The sequence below is a fragment of the Erythrolamprus reginae genome, chromosome 3, assembly GCF_031021105.1.
Source record: "Erythrolamprus reginae isolate rEryReg1 chromosome 3, rEryReg1.hap1, whole genome shotgun sequence".
Classification (NCBI taxonomy): domain Eukaryota; kingdom Metazoa; phylum Chordata; class Lepidosauria; order Squamata; family Dipsadidae; genus Erythrolamprus; species Erythrolamprus reginae.
The window spans coordinates 42,785,056-42,805,468 of NC_091952.1; the positions used below are offsets into that span (position 1 = coordinate 42,785,056).

Genomic DNA, 20,413 nt, shown 5'->3' on the forward strand with positions numbered 1-20,413 from the left:
CTGCGTCTTAGCCAATCAGCGAATTTCTCTTATTTCTTTAAACGAACACAACAATTACAGTTAATTCTATGAATATGCAATATGCTAATTCTGAAAAATTCAAATTCAGAAATTCATAACCAGTTTAACTCTCTTCCTTTGATTTTTGCCAATGTTCTTTAACAATCTCTATCTAAATGGGGAAAATATTGGCTCCTTTAGTTGCAATATCTACTTTTCTATTTTATTTAACCTATGGCAGTGATGGCGAACCTATGGCACAGGAGCCATATCTGCTGGCACCCGAACCATTACCCTAGCTCAGCTCCAATGTGCATGTGTTTGCTAGCCAGCTGATTTTTGGCTCACACAGAGGCTCTGGGAGGGTGTTTTTAGCTTCCATAGAGTCTCAGGGGGGAGATGGGGGAGGGCATTTTTATGCTCCCCAGCTCCAGGGAAGCCTTTGGAGGCTGGGGACAGCAAAACACAAGCCTACTGGGCCCACCAGAAGTTGGGAAATAGGCCATTTCCGACCTCAAGAGGGCCTCCGGGGGGGCAGGTGAAACTGTTTTCACCCTCCCCAAGCATTGAATTATGTGGGCACTCGCACATGCACAATAGCAGGCTCTTTCGGCACCCGAGGAAGAAAGGGTTCACCATCGCTGACTTGTGGGATCAGTTACATTTATTTTTTTAGTTCCCAACAGAGCTGAAATCTTTCTTAATTCGAGTTTGCATAGTTTACTGATACATGAGCAATGTGAAAAAGCTGAAATATAAGCAAGAATGGGTGGCTTCATTCAAGAAAAGCATTTGAAAATTGATTGCCTAGTACCAGAATTCTCAAGTTAGTTTAAAATTGAAAGAGTTTTATACATGAAAATTAATTAATTCTACATACGTACAACATTACAGTTTTAATGTTGACTAGCTGCACAGGTCCCTGCAGTTTTCTTAGGAAGAGTTTGGAAGTGGTTTGCCATTGCCTATTTCCTAATACTAACAGATATTGGCTGATCTATGGTCATGATGCTGGCTTTGTGCTCAAGTCAGGACTAGAATTCACAATTTCATGATTTTTAGCTTGTGCTTTAACCACTTGGACTAGAATTTTCCAAAAAAACTCCCCTTACCTTCAGCTGATCCAGCTGAAGTTTGTTTGCATTTTCACATACAACTAGTACATTCTGCAGATCTACTGAAGCCTCAATGTATTGGACACAGAGCTGTTCCAATCGAGATAGCTTGAAGTTAAGAGCCAACTTGTACACGTCCATGATTAGCAGAACATCTTGCACATGCCCTATGTACCAAAAACAAAAAAAACCCAATTAATTGCACATACCTCAAACAATGTGACAGATGAGAAAGCAGCCAGGAAAGAGAACTATTTGATTCTCAATATTAATACTGCATAATGACTCTCTAAAGACCTACATTAAAATGCATGTACATTCCTTCACGTGAAGAAATGCAATACAGAGCAATAAAATACAAAAAGATAAAAACGCTGTGATGGAAGATGAGCTATCTGTATCACCCTGATTGCTGATAGATCTCAACCTGTGACTTTCATGGAGCCTGCCCATTACAATCATAAGTTGCAGTAGTCATTAATACCCACATAATTACCTCACTTAATTACCACCATCTCTGCATTCCCTGTTGTGGTCATTAAATGACAGGGCAGGTCATTAGTGTAGCACAGAGTACCTCATGGGGCAATGGTGGTCCTAAGAGGCCAGGTACAAGTCAGGTCTTCACTGCAGCACTTTACCGTGATCTCTCTAAAATCTTTTTTGGCTCCCCTTTGTCTCTGGGAGTTGGTTGAAAGAGCTGCCTGCCAAAGAATTTCAGCTCCTCTCTGGCATGGGAAAGGAACTCCTTCAGCTCTGTTCCTGCACCCCACCGAAGGAGTTCATGGCAGTGGACCAGAATACCTCCGGAACTGCCTTCTACCGCACGAATCCCAGCGGCCAATAAGGTCCCACAGAGTTGGCCTTCTCTGGGTCCCGTCGACCAAACAATGTCGTTTGGCGGGCCCCAGGAGAAGAGCCTTCTCTGTGGCGGCCCCGGCCCTCTGGAATCAACTCCCCCCGGAGATTAGAACAGCCCCCACCCTCCTTGTCTTTCGCAAATTACTTAAGACCCACCTATATCGCCAGGCATGGGGGAACTGAGACACCTCCCCAAGGCTTTTTATGTTGTATGTTTTGGTATGTATGTGTTGCATGGTTTTTAATTGTTGGGGTTTTATATATCTTTCTCTTTTAATATTAGATTTGTTGCAATGTTATATTGTCTTTGATTATTGTTGTGAGCCACCCCGAGTCTTCGGAGAGGAGCGGCATACAAATCTAATAAATTATTATTATTATTATTATTATTATTATTATTATTTCAGCTTTTCTAAGACAGCTCTTTCAGCCAACCCCCAGCAGAGAAGACTGCAGGTGGCGATCACATGGAATTGGGCAATTAGTTGCCAAGGATCCTGATTGGGATCATATGACTATAGTCAGAGGTGGGCTGCTAAGGTGGAATGATGACGTGTACTCGCCTCTGTGGCTCTGAGTGCTAGCGGAGTCATTCACAATTATGCTACTGCACCTGGGCAGGCAGCAAAATCGCGTGCAGAGACGCAGGTGTGTCCATGTTTCAGTGCGGTTTTTTGTTTCCACATGTGTTCCATTAGCGCTCAGAGCCACAGAGGCGAGCGAGCACACACCACCGTTCCACCTTAGCAGCCCACCTCTGACTATAGGGATAACAGTGCAAGGTTTTGCAACATCTAGAAGTGCTTTGTGGATCACAAAGCATCCTTTCTGAGGCTGTTGTAATTCTGGACTGCCATTAAACAAATGGTTGGAAGTCAAATAGTACTATCTTTATTTTAACAAGTAATAGTTATCCAGATTCCGGGTCACAAAAAAAGCCTGCAAGATGAACCTTTAAGACAGACAACTACTAGCTCAATCTAGAACACTGGCCTATAAAGGGCATATTCTGGCATTACGTATAGGCTTTTAAAAATTATCATTTAAAAATCTAATCACAACAATTCTGCTCTGTCAGTAGGCTATTTGCTTGGAGGACACAAACAGGGAAGGATAATAAAGGGATAAAATAACCACTTTGTTCAAGCCTTTATTTCAACTGACTGTTCAAGAGTGTAACATAGGAAAGCACTTGGCTTATTATCTCCTCAAAAGAGATTTCCCTCTCTCTTTTCTTTCGTTTTTCTTCTTATTGGTATTCTATCTCCATTTAAGCTCAAAGGCACTAATTCTCAACACATCTCAGCTGAGAATTCATAGTCTCAATATTCAGCCTGTAGCTGGACATTCTTAGATTTTTAAAAATATTTTTTTAAAGAACCTTAAGAATTTAAGGTCCTTAAATATTTCCTACAAACATTTCTTATAATGTTAGGCAAAGGCATCTTTCAATGGGCAGCTATTACCCGATTGCTAAGGATTTCTAATGTATATTTTGCTCCAAGTTTCACACATCATGTTGGGAACACATCGTCAGAAGCACAGCTTTATTGTGGTCTGGTCTGTGACACACAGATATAAGCATATTCAAATTTGCTGCAGATGGCGATCACATGAAATTTGCTTTTGGTTTTAGTATCATTATTATTAATATAATAATAATAATAATAATTATTATTATTATTATTATCATCATCATCATCTACGGGGAGGGGCGGCATACAAATCTAATTAATAATAATAATAATAATAATAATAATAATAATTATTATTATTATTATTATTATTATTATTATTATTAATTAGATTTTTATGCCGCCCCTTCCCGTAGACTCGGGGCGGCTCACAACAGTAGTAGTGCAATATATAACAAATCTAATAATTAAAAGTCACTAAAAATCCCTTATTAAAAAGAAATATACACACAAACATACCATGCATAAACTGTATAGGCCTCCGGCTTTAGTGAGGTTTATTTTTTTCTTTCTTAGAAAGACAAATTCCAAAACCAGACAGAGAAAACATGTGCTACGTTTCCTAGGAATCAATTTCTACTATTTTTACCTTTGCGTGGGTATTTGATTTTGTCTGTGTAGAGGAACTGCATGAGAACTTCAAAGGGCTGAGCTTCAGCTTCCCGGATTGTCACTTCCAGCAGCGGCTGCGGGCGACCCATCTTTACATTGTTGCCTGCTGTTTCCTTTTGGGGCACCTCTTGTCCTTCTTCATTAACCTCTTGCTTAGATTTCTAATAAAGAAAGGGAATAGTTAGGGTTAACATTATCTAAAAGTTAGGCTTATGTAAATTTGACAAAAATAAATAAATAACCAAGTCTATGTAAACCAAATCATGCTGCAAAATGAAGCAATTACATGGTTATTTATAGCCTTGCATGTACATAAACACTAGACAAATTGGCCATTATTTTTTCTTTGCCTAGTTATTAAAATTAAAACAGACTCTAATACAAATAGCAAACTAAATATGATGATGGGTATACACACTGCTCAAAAAAGAAGGAACACTCAAATAACACATCCTAGATCTGAATGAATGAAATATTCTTATGGGATACTTTGTTCTGTACAAAGTTGAATGTGCTGACAACATGTGAAATTGATTGTCAATCAGTGTTGCTTCCTAAGTGGACAGTTTGATTTCACAGAAGTTTGATTTACTTGGAGTTATATTCTGTTGTTTAAGTGTTCCCTTTATTTTTTTGAGCAGTATATTTTAAGATTTACCCAAATATTATATCCTGCTGTAGGTACTGAAAAAAGAAATTACCCATCACTTCTAGATTACTTTTTCATTGAAAGCATCCATGCCTTTGGATTCTTTATATGACAGGTTCAACTAGTTAACATGAAAGCATCGATTTGAAGCTCTTCCCTTAATATTAGTGGCCTGGGATCTTCCTATCCATTTGTTTCAAGTTAAGTATGTATCAAGAGATACTATGAATGGAGCTAATAAGAGAATATAGGCATTAAACTTTAGCTAAACAATTCTAATAGTAATGTTCTTTGTTGTATGCTTATTACAGTAATATATTGCTGTAAACAAACCAAAAACAAATGGCCTGATAGACTTATTCTTGGAGAGGAGAGCTGACTACTGCAAGCAAACATATTTATTCTAATTTATTTTTATGGTTAAATATCAGTAATCTACACACTAGCCTCCTTTACTCCAGAAGATAAATTAGAAAATGGGGATCCAATAAATATTTGTAATACATCATACCTGCTTCAGCCTTTCTTTTGCCTGTGTAATTTTCTTCCTTAGCCATTTACAGCGAGCTGTGACAATAGCTGCATGCCCTCGGACCCTCTCTTCTTTCTGTCAAAAGTAGGGAGACAGCAGGGAAAAGGAATTGCAGGATTTTGCTGATCACTGAACATTAAAAATGTTACATATTGGAAATTTAGCCCTATTAATTTACGTGTGCACACACACACGCTTTACATTGTACCGATAAAGAAATAAAGGGAAACTAATATAGATCTTTTTCAAGCTATTTAGCTCTTATTAGCTAGCCATACCCTTCTGTGATTTGAAGTTGGGCTGATTGCCTGTTAGGCAGTTGCTTTTAGGCCACATGTATGGCTAGCTGATGAGAGCTAAATAGCTTGAAATAAATCTATACTACTCTCTCCCTTCCTTTTCATTATCAGCAAAAATAGGTTACACATATAGAATATAGTTTGTCAGCTATAAAATTAATTGCCTGGATGGCCCTTGGAATGGCTGAGAGGCAAAAAGGAAGCAGTATGCTCCCTCCCATATTTGGGGATACCAAGGTGATTTCATAGAAAACACACACACACACACACACACACACACACAAATAAACAATATTTTTTAAAGGGCTGGTTTTGATTATTAATTTACTATAAATGGTCATCTGTGCAGTCACTCATATGTTCTGCATCTGCACAAAATCTATTTTAGGAAGCTTTTACGTCTGTGAAAAAATTCTGAAAGAGCATCCTTCCCATTTTCAAGAGACTAACTTCTATTAATATATATGTATTATGTTTTATCAATAGGAAAAAATATAAATTAGGAAAAAAAATACATCCAACAGTAACAAAAACAGAGGAAAAGTGGATCTTCTCCGGGTCCCGTCAACTAAGCAATGTCGCCTGGCGGGACCCAGGGGAAGAGCCTTCTCTGTGGCGGCCCCAGCCCTCTGGAACCAACTCCCCCCAGAGATTAGAACTGCCCCCACCCTCCTTGCCTTTCGTAAACAACTTAAAACCCACCTCTGCCGCCAGGCATGGGGGAATTGAGATCCTCTTTCCCCCTAGGCCTTTACAATTCTATGCATGGTATGTATGTATGTAAGTTTGGTTTTTATATTAATTGATTTTTAATCATCAATACCAAATTACTATTGTACACTGTTTTATTGTCGCTGTTAGCCGCCCCGAGTCTCTGGAAAGGGGCGGCATACAAATCCAATAAATAAATAAATAAATAAATAAATAAATAAATAAATAAATAAATAAATAAATAAATAAATAAATAAATAAATAAATAAATAAATAAATAAATAAATAAATAAATAAAGCAGCAATTATAAAACTGAAGCTAAGTACAAATCTGATGAGTAACAATTCTAAATATATAGAGAAGCTGTTTGCTTTTCTTTGTTTGCTGATACTCATGGATAAGGGCTGAAAGACAAATGCATTTCTCCAGTGGATGAACAGATATTACTAAGCCAAAGAAACGAGTATAATATATAGCACACCAGTAACACAGTACATTTATTCTATCAAGCAATAACTATGTAATTGACATTCTTCTGCAATCAAGATTGGTAGTAATTATATTGGTACTGGAGAAGTATTTGTTTTTGAGGTTATGAAAACTGCTTTCTTTGGTTGTTTCAAAAGCAGAAATAACAACAGAACACATTTTCTCATCTTTCTTCTAAGTTTTTCTTTAGTTTTTCTTTATCAACATAATAGGGAAATCATACACAGCATGGCCTCTGGAATTATTTTCAAGCCCCTTACAATCAACTAAATTGATAAATAATGAAGTACGTATTATATAAATAACAGTTAATACATACACGTACTTCCTGCAGAGAAAACTTTCAGCCATGTCATTAGAATTCACTTACCTCTCCAAGCACAAATTCTAGATCACTGAATTGCCTGTTTTCCCATAGCCTTCCATAGTCATCATGTAAAGTACATTTTGGATAACAAGAAAACTGGAAAAAAAGAGTTATTGCTATGTTACAGTCTGAAACAGAAAGTTTTGTTGCTATGACCAACAGTTTGGCATCAACAGATTACATAAATGTTATTAACTCTATGTCATTGAACCAACGTAGTGGTACACTATCTAGATTTAACTCTCTTTGCTCTACAACATTTTCATAAGAAATAGTAGCCTGAAAAACTTTGACCTAATTAATGTATGCGCACATAAACACATATTCATCATATTGTTGTTGTGATTCAGCCTGAGGCTCCTCAGGGACCGGCTGGAGCTCTGCCGGATCCATGCCCAGAGGAGGAGGACAGTGACCATGAGGGGGAGGACCAGGCAGACGGGGGAGAGGAACGTCAGGAGGAGGAGGAGGGAGAGCAGCCTGAGACCCCCGGGGGGGCCCTCTCCCCAGCTAGTAGCCTGGATTCATTGGATGAAGACGCACAGGCTATAATAGACATGAGGCAGAGACTTGCAGCTCAAAGAAGGGGCCAATTAGAAAGATATTTCCATCCCTGAATTGGCAACAGCTGGGTTTGGGTGTGGTTCTCCTCAGCAGGGTTGAAAAGGCAGGCCCACCCTTACAGTCTCGTGGAGAGTTATCAACTGGGAGTCCTGTGACCTTGCTTCGATTCTTGGCGTCTCTGATCTTGGCTTGTGGCCTAGAAGCCTGGAAGACTTGGGGGAGGCGTGGGTTTTATTATCTCCAGAGTTGTTTTTGCCAGCAAGAATCCTGTTTTATTGCCTGGCCTTCGTGAAACCTCTGTGAAACTGCATCGTGTTCCTGTCTGTAAGAACAGTTTTTGTTACCTGTGTTTGCTTTCCAGTATATAAACTGCCTTTGCTTTTTACCAGTGTGTCTGGATACTCTTTTTGGTTGGTGTTGGCGTCTGGGGGGACCCAGACAGAACAATTGTCAGGACAGAAAATGCTATGTAGAATGCAGAAAATGGGCAACAAAGAGCAGGTGAAAGAAACTAATGGTATGAGATAAGATAAAGAAAATGAAACAGAGGTGTAGATCATAGGACCCCAATCACTGGGCTGTAGCCCTCTCCTGGGCCATGACCTATTTGGAATTGGGCAGTGAGCGTGGCTGGCTGAAGTGCACATCTGCATTTGTAGCTCAACTTGAGCAAGTGGCAGGCTGGTGGGCACTTGTCTGTGTGTGTGCCAGTCTACTACTTGTGCAAATTGAATTCTACTTGGAAAAGTGATGTACAGTGGTACCTCTACTTAAGAACTTAATTCGTTCCGTGACCAGGTTCTTAAGTAGAAACGTTCTTAAGTAGAAGCAATTTTTCCCATAGGAATCAATGTAAAAGCAAATAATGCGTGTAAACCCATTAGGAAAGAAATAAAAGCTTGGGATTTGGGTGGGAGGAGGAGGAGGAAGACGAGGAGGAGGACAGTCACTGCTGAAGGAAGGTGAGGTGAGAGGAATCAAAAATATCCAAAACTTTAAGCCTTAAAAAAAAGAGAGGGACTCTGAGGCGGCGAGGGGGAGCAAGCGCCTCCCTCCGTTCTCTCTGGGCTGCCAAAGCCTCTCTAAGCACCACCGAAAGGCTCCTCTAGCAGCCCAGAAAAGCCCAAGATGACCAGGATTAAAGGGTGAATGGTAGGAAACTGGCCGGGCTTTCGTGCCACTCTCAAATTTCCTGGGAAATTTTTCCGGGCTCGGCAAAAAAATCTTGAACACCTGATTCATATCTAGAAAAGTTCTTAACTAGAAGTACCACTGTACATGAAATATCAGCTATTTACAACACAATCTGCTCAGAAGATCCAGGAATAAAAAGTAGACAGCTTGCAATGTTGGAAACTACTCAATTTTTTACAAAAAGAAAAATGGTGGGAGAAGACAAGTTCAAAAATGAAATCACATCATCTGGATTCTAAATTTCTGCAAATGAAAATAACTCTGCTAGATCTTGATGCATCCTTAGTGTGATAACTCTGCACTTTAACTTGTTTCTGTGACAAGTTAACATTGCTCTCAACTTGTACATCAGATCTCAACGAGCTAAAGACAAAAGGAAACTTTTCCATTATCGTCCATAAAAAAATAATTTAATTTTTTATATCTCTCTGCAACTCTTGTATAAGACGTAACCCTTCCTGTTCAAAGGGTTATACAGTGATCCCCCGGGTATTGCGATCCCGATCATTGCGAAATGGCTATATGGTGATTTTGCAACCTGGAAGTAAAAACACCATCTGCGCATGCGCGCACTTTTTTCTATGGGCACGCATGCGTAGATGGCGCCGGGCAGATCAGCTGCTGGGCGGCTTCCCTGGGTCTTCCCCCTCTTGCTGGCGGGAGGGTGAGCGGCGGGCATCAGCGAGGAGTTTCCCCACCGCCCACGCAAACTCCTCGCTGCCGCTCGCCCGCCCTTCGCCCGCCCACGCCGTTCATTCTCGCCGCTTCCCAGCTGAGTCCTGAAGCGAATTGGCTTCAGAACTCAGCTGGGAAGCGGCGAGAATGAACGGCGTGGGTGAACGGCTTGTCCGCCGCCTGCCTGCCCGCGCGCCCGCCGCTCGCCCTTCGCCAGCCCACGCCGTTCATTCTCACCGCTTCCCAGCTGAGTCCTGAAGCGAATTGGCTTCAGAACTCAGCTGGGAAGCAGCGAGAATGAACGGCGTGGGCGAACGGCTTGTCCGCCGCCTGCCTGCCCGCGCGCCCGCCGCTCGCCCGCCCTTCGCCCGCCCATGCCGTTCATTCTCGCCGCTTCCAAGCTGAGTCCTGAAGCAAATTGGCTTCAGAACTCAGCTGGGAAGCGGCGCGAGCGAGCGGCGTGGGCGGGCGAAGGGCGGGCGAGCGGCAGCGAGGAGTTTGCGTGGGCGGTGGGGAAACCCCAGCGCCGCTTCCCAGCTGAATCCCCTTCCCAGGAACCCCAATCTTCGGCTCCTTGTTAGCGCTGCGGAAGTAAAAACACCATCTGCGCATGCGCAGATGGTGTTTTTACTTCCGCAGTGCTACTTCGCGAAAAACTGATCATTGCGGGGGGTCCTGGAACGGAACCCTCGCAGTGATCGGGGGATCACTGTATTCCAAAATAGAATTCTATATTAAACAAATACTAGAGAGTAAATGTTAAAATATTTCAAAGCTGTTCACTTAAACTAATAATCCTAATCTTCTTATATCAATCGATGACCAATGATTTCAATATATTACCTGAAATCTGTACATTTCTCCACTTCTGATATTATTGTCCACTGTCCCTCCAAAGATATACATGGCATCACAGATAACAGCTGCAGCATGGAAGAGTCTTCCAGTTGGTAACTAGAAACAAAGAATACAAAATACCCTTTGCAAATATTACGGTGCACTACCACAAATTCAGTTTTCCTCACTGGTGCTCTGTAACCAATATTTTCTGTTCTAAAATCAGTTTTCAATGCTTAAGATTCAACTCAACTAAATACTGCACATATGCTGATCCACCACCACATATAAATATACTGTTGTATACAGGTCAGTTCATACTTAAAACTAGTGTCATTTTAATACAAAGAGAGAGAAAAAAAACTCTTAATCTAACATCAAACCAAGAGAAATTGTCAGATTACTTAGTATTCATAAGAAAGGGTGGGAATATCCCCGAAGGGTAAAGTGCTCATTTTGTTTACCACTTCACAATGCTACACCTCTCACCAGCAGCCTAGCTGTTATTAAATGCCCCTTTTTCTCAGGAACAGATGTAATTATTCACATATATATCCCACACACTGTAAAGCATCCATTTCCTTAAGGCAGTGCTTCTCAATTATTTTCTGTTAAAACTCCCTCCCTCCACCAGGAAGAAGCAAACATTTCATGCCCCCTTCCTCCGCCGGGATGCTTGTTTGCAATATTCTTGGCACATTTCCACTGAAAAAACTCAAGCGGCTTATCAGTGTGTTTGGAGTGTAATGTCTTTAAGTGATGCCTTAATTTATTTGGCTTCATGCTGTCTGCTGTTTTAGACACAGTAAACATACCGGCCTTTTCTCATCTCCCACCATAATCACAGTGAAGCCAAGCGCTACATACAGTTTGTCATATTTCCTCATCTTAGTTTTGGGGAGACTTACATTTGTCTCATTAATTCCGTCTCTCTCCTAATTTCTTTTCATCCCTGTTGCTGTGGTTAGCTCTGGCCCAGCTCCTGCCCCAAGGACTGTAGATGTGGGGGAGACATCCACATGCTGCAGTTCTGTTTTCCCCCTGGTGGAATCTGTTGATGAAGGCTCCTCTGACCAAGAAGACATGAGTGACAGGGAGGAGGAGAGTGTGGCAGACAGCTCAGAAGGAGATCAATTATCTAGCTCCTCCTTGGATTCAGAACAAGAGTTAATGATACAGCCACGCATGCGGAGAGTGATGCATAGGCAACAACAACTGAGAGATTATTATCAAAGAAAATGAGGCCACCTGTCGTTGGGTGGGGCTGTGGTAATTAGTGAGGCTGCTATAAATAGCAGCCTGTGGGTTTGGCCATTGTGGAGGATTATCTGATCGTTGTGTTTGGTGACTGCTTTACTGACTTTGACCTTTTGTGTGCTGATTTTTCCCCGCTTTGAAACTAAACCAGAGCAAAGTGTGTTTCACTTTGTGAAAGAAGAAGGACTGTGAATTGCCTCACAGCTGCAAGCTAAGTATCACAGAACTGATAAGGGACTTGTACAAATTACCAGTTTGTTTGGAGACGAGTGCTCTTTGCTATACCAAAAGAGGGCTTAGTTTAAGTGAATTTTCATTATAAAGAACATTGTTTTGAATTTTCAAACGTGTGTGTGTCTGAAATTTGTACCTGTGAATTTTTGGGAGGAGTCTACCAGAGAGCCCGACAGAACACCTGTTAAATATTTTTCCATGGTGTCTCTTAAGAATATGTTACCTGCACTTCATATCTCCTGTTCTGTGCTGTGTGCTATTGTTTGGTTATTCTCTGCGGCAAAAAAAAGCACATTCCCCAGTGTCATGTGCCCCCGCCCCCCGGGATCACTCTGCGTCCCCCTAGGGGGGGCCGCCTCACTATTTGAGAACCACTGCATTAAGGGATCTGAAAAGCTTACAAATGTGCAATAAAACAACAAATGTTAAAACAAAACATAATAAAAGTAAACTAAACACTTAACATATTCAACATCAAACACTAAAAGGTCTGAGTGAATAAGTATTTCTATTTCTTCCTAAGCTGTAATATAATATTTTTAAAATTCTAGTGGTAATTTGTCCCATGTTTAATAACAGCATTTATACCAGCGGTCCCCAAACTACGGCCCGCGGGCCGCATGTGGCCCGCTGAGGCCATTTATCCGGCCCACGGGTGAGTGACAGGAGCACAGGTACATACTTTTCTTTTAATTAAATTCTCTCCTTAATGTTTCTTCAAAACGTACAACACCAATTATATTTCTAACGTATTAACCATTATGCCAAAGTGCTTCCTTCTTTCTTTATACATTTTTCTATAAACCAAGAAAACCTTGTATAGCCAATCAGATGTTAACAAAAGAAAATTAAAAACAAAACATAAACATACGAATTTCAGATTTCTTCCCTCCCTCTAACTAGTATGTTCCCATTTTGTTTTTTACTTTAAAATAAGGTATGTGCAGTGTGCATAGGGATTTGTTCATAGTTTTTATAGTACGGCCCTACAACAGTTCGAGGGACAATGAACTGGTCCTGTGTAAAGTGTTTGGGGACCCCTGATTTATACTATTTACACTATTTCTTCCTTCCTTATAATTTTATCTCTCACATATGAAATCAATTCAGTAAATCAGAGATTTTGCAAAGGTGATTAAAGGCAATTAATTGTATTTTTACCTCACTATCTGGACTTGGCTGGATAACTTCCCATGTCTGCGAGTCAACATCATAGCAATGAAGTTCATTAGGCAATGTATTGTCTGCAGCACCACCAAATACATAGAGATGGCGATCAAAAGCAACCATTGTGTGACCGTATCTCCTTTGGGGAGGAGGTGGAGAGCCCCGTAGTAAGTGTTCGGTAGGGATTCGTGTCCAACTGATATTTTAAAAAACAAAGAGTATTTATTAATTGAATTTTTAGAGTTTCAGTTTTTAAAACAGGAATGCACAAAGCTGAATCCAAGCCCTTCAACTCCTCTAACAGCTGTCATGTTTCACAGAAAGGAAAAAATATTAAATATCTCAAGATTAATCCCAATATATTATTTAATGTATTTACAGTAATTAAAGCTGGTTTGGATTTAGATTTACATCTAGATTAAATAAGATTTAATTTTTGCTATGATTTTATCAAGTCAAAGGTGAATTCTGGTTCTTACTCTTAAATGCTGTGCATCTTGTTTAAAACATTTTTAAGCAAAGCATATCTTCTTTTGTATATTTGACTGATTGTTACTATATATAATTACTGCCTAAAAATTATATATAATTACTCCCTAAAAATTTTCACAAATTTTTATCCTGCTTAGCAGCTAATCAAAGTCTTGGATACAATCCTCAACTAGGTAGTAAGCATATTAAATGGGAATTACTTCTAACCATATACAGTGGCACCTCGGTACTCGACCACAATTCGTTCCAGAAGTGTGGTCGAGAACTGATTTGGTCGAGTACCGAATTTATTTATCCCATAGGAAAGAATGGAAATGGATTTAATTGGTTCCCAGCCCCTGTTAACTCGCTGGGAACCAATTAAATCTATTTTCTTTATTTCCAATGGGATAAATAAATTCGCTACTCCAAGCCGCAGGAAAGGTGGGGGCTGCTGCAATCCCGGCAGCTTTGGGGGGATCCTTTCCTCATTGCTTTGTTTTATTACCTGTAAGGAGCTTCAAAAACTTTTTTCCTGTGGCTGCAACAGTGGCGATTTCCCTTCCAGTAGCAAGAGCACCGGGAATGTCACGTGATGAAGGGAAGCCGGCGGAGCCATCTCAGCAATTGCTGCCACTCCAGCAGCTTCTCTTCATTACGTGACTTCCCGGGGCTCTTGCTACTGGAAGGGAAATCGCCACTGTTGCAGCCACAGGAAAAAAGTTTTTGAAGCTCCTTACAGGTAATAAAACGAAGCAATGAGGAAAAGAGCCCCCCAAAGCTGCCGGGATTGCAGCAGCCCCCACCTTTCCTGCAGCTTGGAGCTCTTAGAGAGCTCCTCAGCACCCTGAAGCTGCCGGGATGGCAGCTTCTGGGGGCTCCTTTCCTCATTGCTTCGTTTTATTACCTGTAAGGAGCTTCAAAAACTTTTTTCCTGTGGCTGCAACAGCGGCGATTTCCCTTCCAGTAGCAAGAGCGCCGGGAAGTCACGTAATGAAGGGAAGTGCTGGAGCGGAAGCAAATGCTGAGATGGCTCCGCTGGCTTCCCTTCATCACGTGACGTTCCCAGCGCTCTTGCTACTGGAAGGCGAAATCGCCGCTGTTGCAGCCACAGGAAAAAAGTTTTTGAAGCTCCTTACAGGTAATAAAACGAAGCAATGAGGAAAGGAGCCCCCCAAAGCTGCCGGGATTGCAGCAGCCCCCACCTTTCCTGCAGCTTGGAGCTCTTAGAGAGCTCCTCAGCGCCCTGAAGCTGCCGGGATTACATTTCAGATAATGAACAAAATTTTCTCTGGCTGTTCGGTATCCGAATTTTTGTTCGGATACTGAAGCAAATTTTTGCAGAAAATTTTGTTCGATATCCGAAATGTACGAGAAGGGAAGCGTTCGAAAACCGAGGTACCACTGTACATTTTTCTTGCTCCCTTTTGATTTTCACATTTTAGTGAGTTTACAATTAATGCATCCTTTTTACAATTTGCTGTGATTATATGTTAGGTCCCACAGAGTTGGTCTTCTCCAGGTCCCGTTGACTAAACAATGTCGTCTGGCGCAACCCAGGGGAAGAGCCTTCTCTGTGGCGGCTCCGACCCTCTGGAATCAACTCCACCCAGAGATTAGGACTGCCCCCACCCTCCTTGCCTTTCGTAAACTTCTTAAAACCCACCTCTGTCGTCAGGCTTGGGGAAACTGAGACATCCCCCCCTTGCCTATGTAATTTTGTGCATGATATGACTGTGTGTATGTATTTTATCTATTGGGGTTTTTTTTTTTTAGACTTTGTAATGTAAAACTCTTATTTTAGATTTTAATTATTAGATTTGTTACCATGTATTGTTTTTATCACTGTTGTGAGCCGTCCCGAGTCTACGGGGAGGGGCGGCATACAAATCTAATTATTATTATTATTAATAATAATAATAATAATAATAATAATAATAATAAATGATTATAATAGATTCTACAACAGAATCCTTTCATCTGTTTTCATAAATAACTCAGAAATACAACTCAGTCCATTACTCTGTAGAATGTTTGTCCTGATAAGACAAAATAAGCTACTCCACTTTAGATTTCAGAAATCAACTTGATGGAGCATCCTACCAGCATATGTATAATGTATACATTATAATGTAATTTCATAATGGCCTAATAAAGGGATTTAGTCTTTGGTCCATCACAATTTGTATAACGATAATAATTCATTCATAATAAAAAATAATTCAAGCAAATGCCTTATTGAAATGGTAAAGCTAAATCCATGTAGGTCGACTGACTTAATACATATAACAACAGATATACAGAAGTAATGAATATTACTTCAGTTATACTAAATGTTGTAGTCTACACCCGTGACCAGTTTGATGTTGCAGTTAAGCCATCCGGCAGGAAATTGAAAGACCACGAGTTCTAGTCCCACAAAGGAAGATGGATGACCTTGGTCCTGTCATTCTCTTATACTCTAGGAAGAAGTAGTAGGAAACTACTTTCAAAAAATCTTGCCAAGGAAACTGCAGGGAATTGTCCAGGCAGTCACCAGAAGTCAAAAACAGAATTGAAAGCACAAACACCTCTCTAAGCCCTCTCCTGATTTTCATTTTCAGTAGCATTTTCTTCAATGTCTCCATTGAACTTTATTTCCTCACAACTGACAATTTTCTCCCGGAGATACCTTATAGAAATGTATTTATTAAACATATTTCTATGCTACTGTGATCAAAATAACTCTTGGCATTTTACGAAGAAAAAATATAATGTAAGAAATAGCATAAAAAATAAAAACACAATAGCATCACAATAATACAAAGAAGTTAGGGGGAAAAAGAGGGCAGCATCAAATCAAATCAAATCAGGGAAACGCTTTTCAAATCATTTTCCTAGAGCTTTTGAATTTATAGTAAGCATTTCTACTAGATAACTTCAAGATACTCATTTTTTAAACTTATTTGATTTTTCTCAGTAATATTTCATACATACATTTTTTCTTTGAATTCAAACTGAAAAAGGTTATTGGTAATCTTTGCTCCACTCTGGCCAGAAAAAACAAACATGCTTTCTTTGCAGACAGCTACCGGAAAATTACAGCATGAAGGGGGAATCTCACCAGTTTGTTTAATCTGAAAAGCAACATCACAAAATAAATTACAATAAATTCTGCTGAGACCTGCAATCTAAGTATTTCTGTAGATCTATATATTATAGATTGATTGTCTATGAAGATTTTCAGTCATCCACATCATGGTTGTCCCAAAGGTGCTTTTTCAAGACACAACTGGACTTTCTGTTTTTTCTTTGAAGATGTTTCGCTTCTCATCAAAGAAGCTTCTTCAGCTATGACTGGATGGAGGGGAACGGAAGGATTTATACTGTAAATCCTTCCATTCCCCATCATCCAGTCAGATCTATAACTTTACTGTTAATTTGCAGACTGAAATGTATTGTGATTTGTTCATATTATCAGAAAATAAACAAGGACTAAACTTTTAAAAAAACAGATATTGAAAGCTCAACAATATGGTTACATACCATATCTATGTACCCTCGCAAAAAATAAAAATACATTTAATAAACCTACTCCTGAAAAATGAGGATTTATGTCTTAGTTACCTAAGGTACAATCTAGCAGGAAAAATATAAATTAAATATAAAGAATTGCACACAGTTAGAACTATACTTCCAATACTTTGTTCAAATATGTTTCTGAAATACTGACAACTGTTGAATGAGAAAAACCCCTTCTCCCTTCCCCCACAATCCATCTCTAAATAGATTAACCTCAGCTCTCCTTGAGGAATTATAATTTAATCCAACATTTAACAGTATTAAGATATTGTCTTACCTCTTCCCAACACGTTAAATCTCTATCTTGTAAATTAATAGTCCACATATCATTTAATCTGTATTGAAGGAAAATATAATAATATACTTTTAGGAATGTAACAGTAACAGCACAATCTATTTTATGTAAAGGAAAATTTCAATCCAAAGGCCTAATGGCTATTAGAATATTAGTACACTAGAAGTTCCCCAACAGCATAAAATGGTAAAAGTCAAAGTTCAGAGATTCAAGGAGACTGTGGGATTTTGGGCAGCGGTAGATGCTCCCGGTTTAACCTGGTTCTGCAAACTGGTAGCAGTGGCGGCAGAAGACTCTGCCCACCTACCCGGGACACTTCTGGACATGTACAGAAGCATTGCGCGTGTCAATGCATGTGCAAATTGGTAGCAATGGGATTTAGAGCCCATTGGGAGCCAAAAGGAGTGCAATGCACAACCTACAATCCCTGTTACTGTCACTATAAGCTCATGATAGCGAGCATATCGCAGGTGTGCCAGAGATGGCACACAGAGACCTCTCTGGACACGCATGCTGTTGCCACCTGGTCTTCAGGTTTCTGGTGCTCCGGCATGCGTGAAGACCAGCTGACTGGCGTGCATGTACTCACTGGAAACCCAAAGACCAGTTGGCTGGCGTGCGCATGCGCCTGGCCAACTGTTCTTTGGGTTTCCGGCACACGTATGCATACATTCCAGTTTGAGCAGTCAGTGCCAAAAAGGTTCACCATCACTACTATAAGCAATTGTCATAGCCAGAGCTCCAAGACATAGGCATGAATTTGACCTCAGAGATTCTTTCTCATCTTCTCTTCCCCATTGTAAAATAGAGAATCAGAGAGCACTTTCTGAAATGGGTTCCATTTTTAGTGTAAGGAACAGATTCCAGGCTTCTAAAATATGTTTAAACATTCAAAATTCAATAACCTTCATGATTTTTCTTTTTTTGGATTAGAAAAAAAAATATTGGAGACAAGCAACTAGGTATTGGAAGTCAGGGAGAAACCAATGGAGAAACAAACATTAGAACAAAAAAAACCCTCATATACAAGTGAAACTCAAAAAATTAGAATATGGTGCAAAGGTTCCTTTAATTCAGTAATGCAACTTAAAAGGTGAAACTTCATACAGTGCTACCTCGTCTTACAAACCCCTAATTAAAATATTACATGCAATCAATGAAACAAGGATTGTACATAGAACAGTATCGGGCCTCTGAAAAGTATAAGCATGCATATGTACTCAGTACTGGATTTGGGCCCCTTTTGGAGCAATTAGTGCCTCAATGCGGCATGGCATGGAAGCTATCAGCCTGTCGCACTGCTGAGGTCTTATGGAAGACCAGAATACTTCAATAGAGGCCTTCAGCTCTTCTGCATTGTTCCGTGTCATGTCTCTCATCTTTCTCTTGGCAATGCCCCATAGATTCTCTATGGGGTTCAGATCAGGCGAGTTTACTGGCCAATCAAGCACAGTAATATTCTAATTTTCTGAGATTGTGGATTTGGGATTTTCATGAGCTGTATGCCATAATCATCACAATTATGACAAATCACAGCTTGAACTATCTTGCCCTGCATGTAATGAGTCTCTCTCATATATAAAGTTTCACCTTTTCAGTTGCATTACTGAAATAAATGAACCTTTGCACAATATTCTAATTTTTTGAGTTTCATCTGTAATTATTTCATTTAAATTGCTCAATAAATTGCAAAATAGGTCTTAATTTTAAATTTCTGAATATCATAATAAACCAATGGTAAGCTAAAATACTAATAAGGCATGCAAGTAAATCTATCTTCATCCTATCACATCAAGTCTTAAAAATGAGTTTTCTTATAATTATTAATAAAAATAATAGCTTTAGACAAACAATGTATCTTACCGTGCATTTCCATCATATCCTGCAAAGATCCACAGTTTATCACTATAGACGGTTGCACCATGAGCTGACCGGGCAACAGGTAATCTAAAGACAAATATATCAGTATCTTAACTCTTACTACAGTTCCACAAATATTTATTTATTTATTCATTTATTCATTCATTCATTCATTCATTCAATTTTTATGCCGTCCTTCTCCTTAGACTCAGGGCGGCTTACAACATGTTAGCAATAGCACTTTTTTAAACAGAGCCAGCCTATTGCCCCCACAATCTGGGTCCTCATTTTACCCACCTCGGAAGGATGGAAATGTGATAAAAGGCGGATTACAGTAGTCCCTCGATTATCGCGAGGGTTCCGTTCCAGGACCCCTTGTGATAATCGAAATTTCGCGATATAGCGGTGCGGAAGTAAAAACACCATCTGCGCATGCGTGCCACTTTTCCATGGTGTTTTTTACTTCCGCACCGCCCGCCCGCTGCCCGCCACTTGTCCGCTGCCCGCCCGCTCACCTCGCCAGCAAGAGGGGAAGACCCATGAAAGGTTCCTTGGGCCGCCTAGACCCTCTTGCTGGCGTTGCCCCCGAAGGAAGCCGCCGCCGCCACGCCCGGCTCGGCTTCCCTGGCTCCTTGGCCGGGTGGGCTCGGCCGAAAGGGGCTGGAACTGCAGAGCCGAAGGGTGGCCTTTTTGTCTGGGAGGGAAGATGACGCGCGGGCGGCACAGGGGGGGGGGGGAGGCAAAGCTCTGCGGCTCCAGCCACTTTCAGCCAAGCCTCCCCGGCCACGGAGCCAGGGAAGCCGAGCCGGGCGTGGAACATCGGCGCAGGAGGCAGGACACGATCGGGCGACCGGAGCAGCAGCGCCGCCGCCGCCACACCCGGCTCGGCTTCCCTGGCTCCTTGGCCGGGTGGGCTCGGCCGAAAGGGGCTGGAACTGCAGAGCCGAAGGGCGGCCTTTTTGTCTGGGAGGGAAGATGACGCGCGGGCGGCACAGGGGCGAGGGGGGGGGAGGCAAAGCTCTGCGGCTCCAGCCACTTTCAGCCGAGCCTCCCCGGCCACGCAGCCAGGGAAGCCGAGCCGGGCGTGGCGGCGGCGGCGCTGCTGCTCCGGTCGCCCGATCGTCTCCTGCCTCCCGCGCCGATGTTCCACGCCCGGCTCGGCTTCCCTGGCTGCTTGGCGGGGGGGG

General features: G+C 41.1%; 1 protein-coding gene across 2 annotated transcripts in view; it reads right to left on the reverse strand.

The window, feature by feature from the left end:
• LZTR1 (leucine zipper like post translational regulator 1) overlaps positions 1-20,413 on the reverse strand; it is a 35,211-nt gene that overhangs the window by 10,899 nt on the left and 3,899 nt on the right. For both annotated transcript variants that reach the window (XM_070744974.1, XM_070744975.1), the window contains exons 6-14: positions 19,230-19,313; positions 17,349-17,406; positions 16,487-16,626; positions 13,034-13,235; positions 10,388-10,498; positions 7,115-7,207; positions 5,224-5,319; positions 4,041-4,224; positions 1,113-1,282 (exon numbers count right to left, since the gene is read on the reverse strand). In XM_070744974.1, the coding sequence (XP_070601075.1) occupies positions 1,113-1,282; positions 4,041-4,224; positions 5,224-5,319; positions 7,115-7,207; positions 10,388-10,498; positions 13,034-13,235; positions 16,487-16,626; positions 17,349-17,406; positions 19,230-19,313 (1,138 nt within the window). The remainder of the gene's footprint in view (positions 1-1,112; positions 1,283-4,040; positions 4,225-5,223; positions 5,320-7,114; positions 7,208-10,387; positions 10,499-13,033; positions 13,236-16,486; positions 16,627-17,348; positions 17,407-19,229; positions 19,314-20,413) is intronic.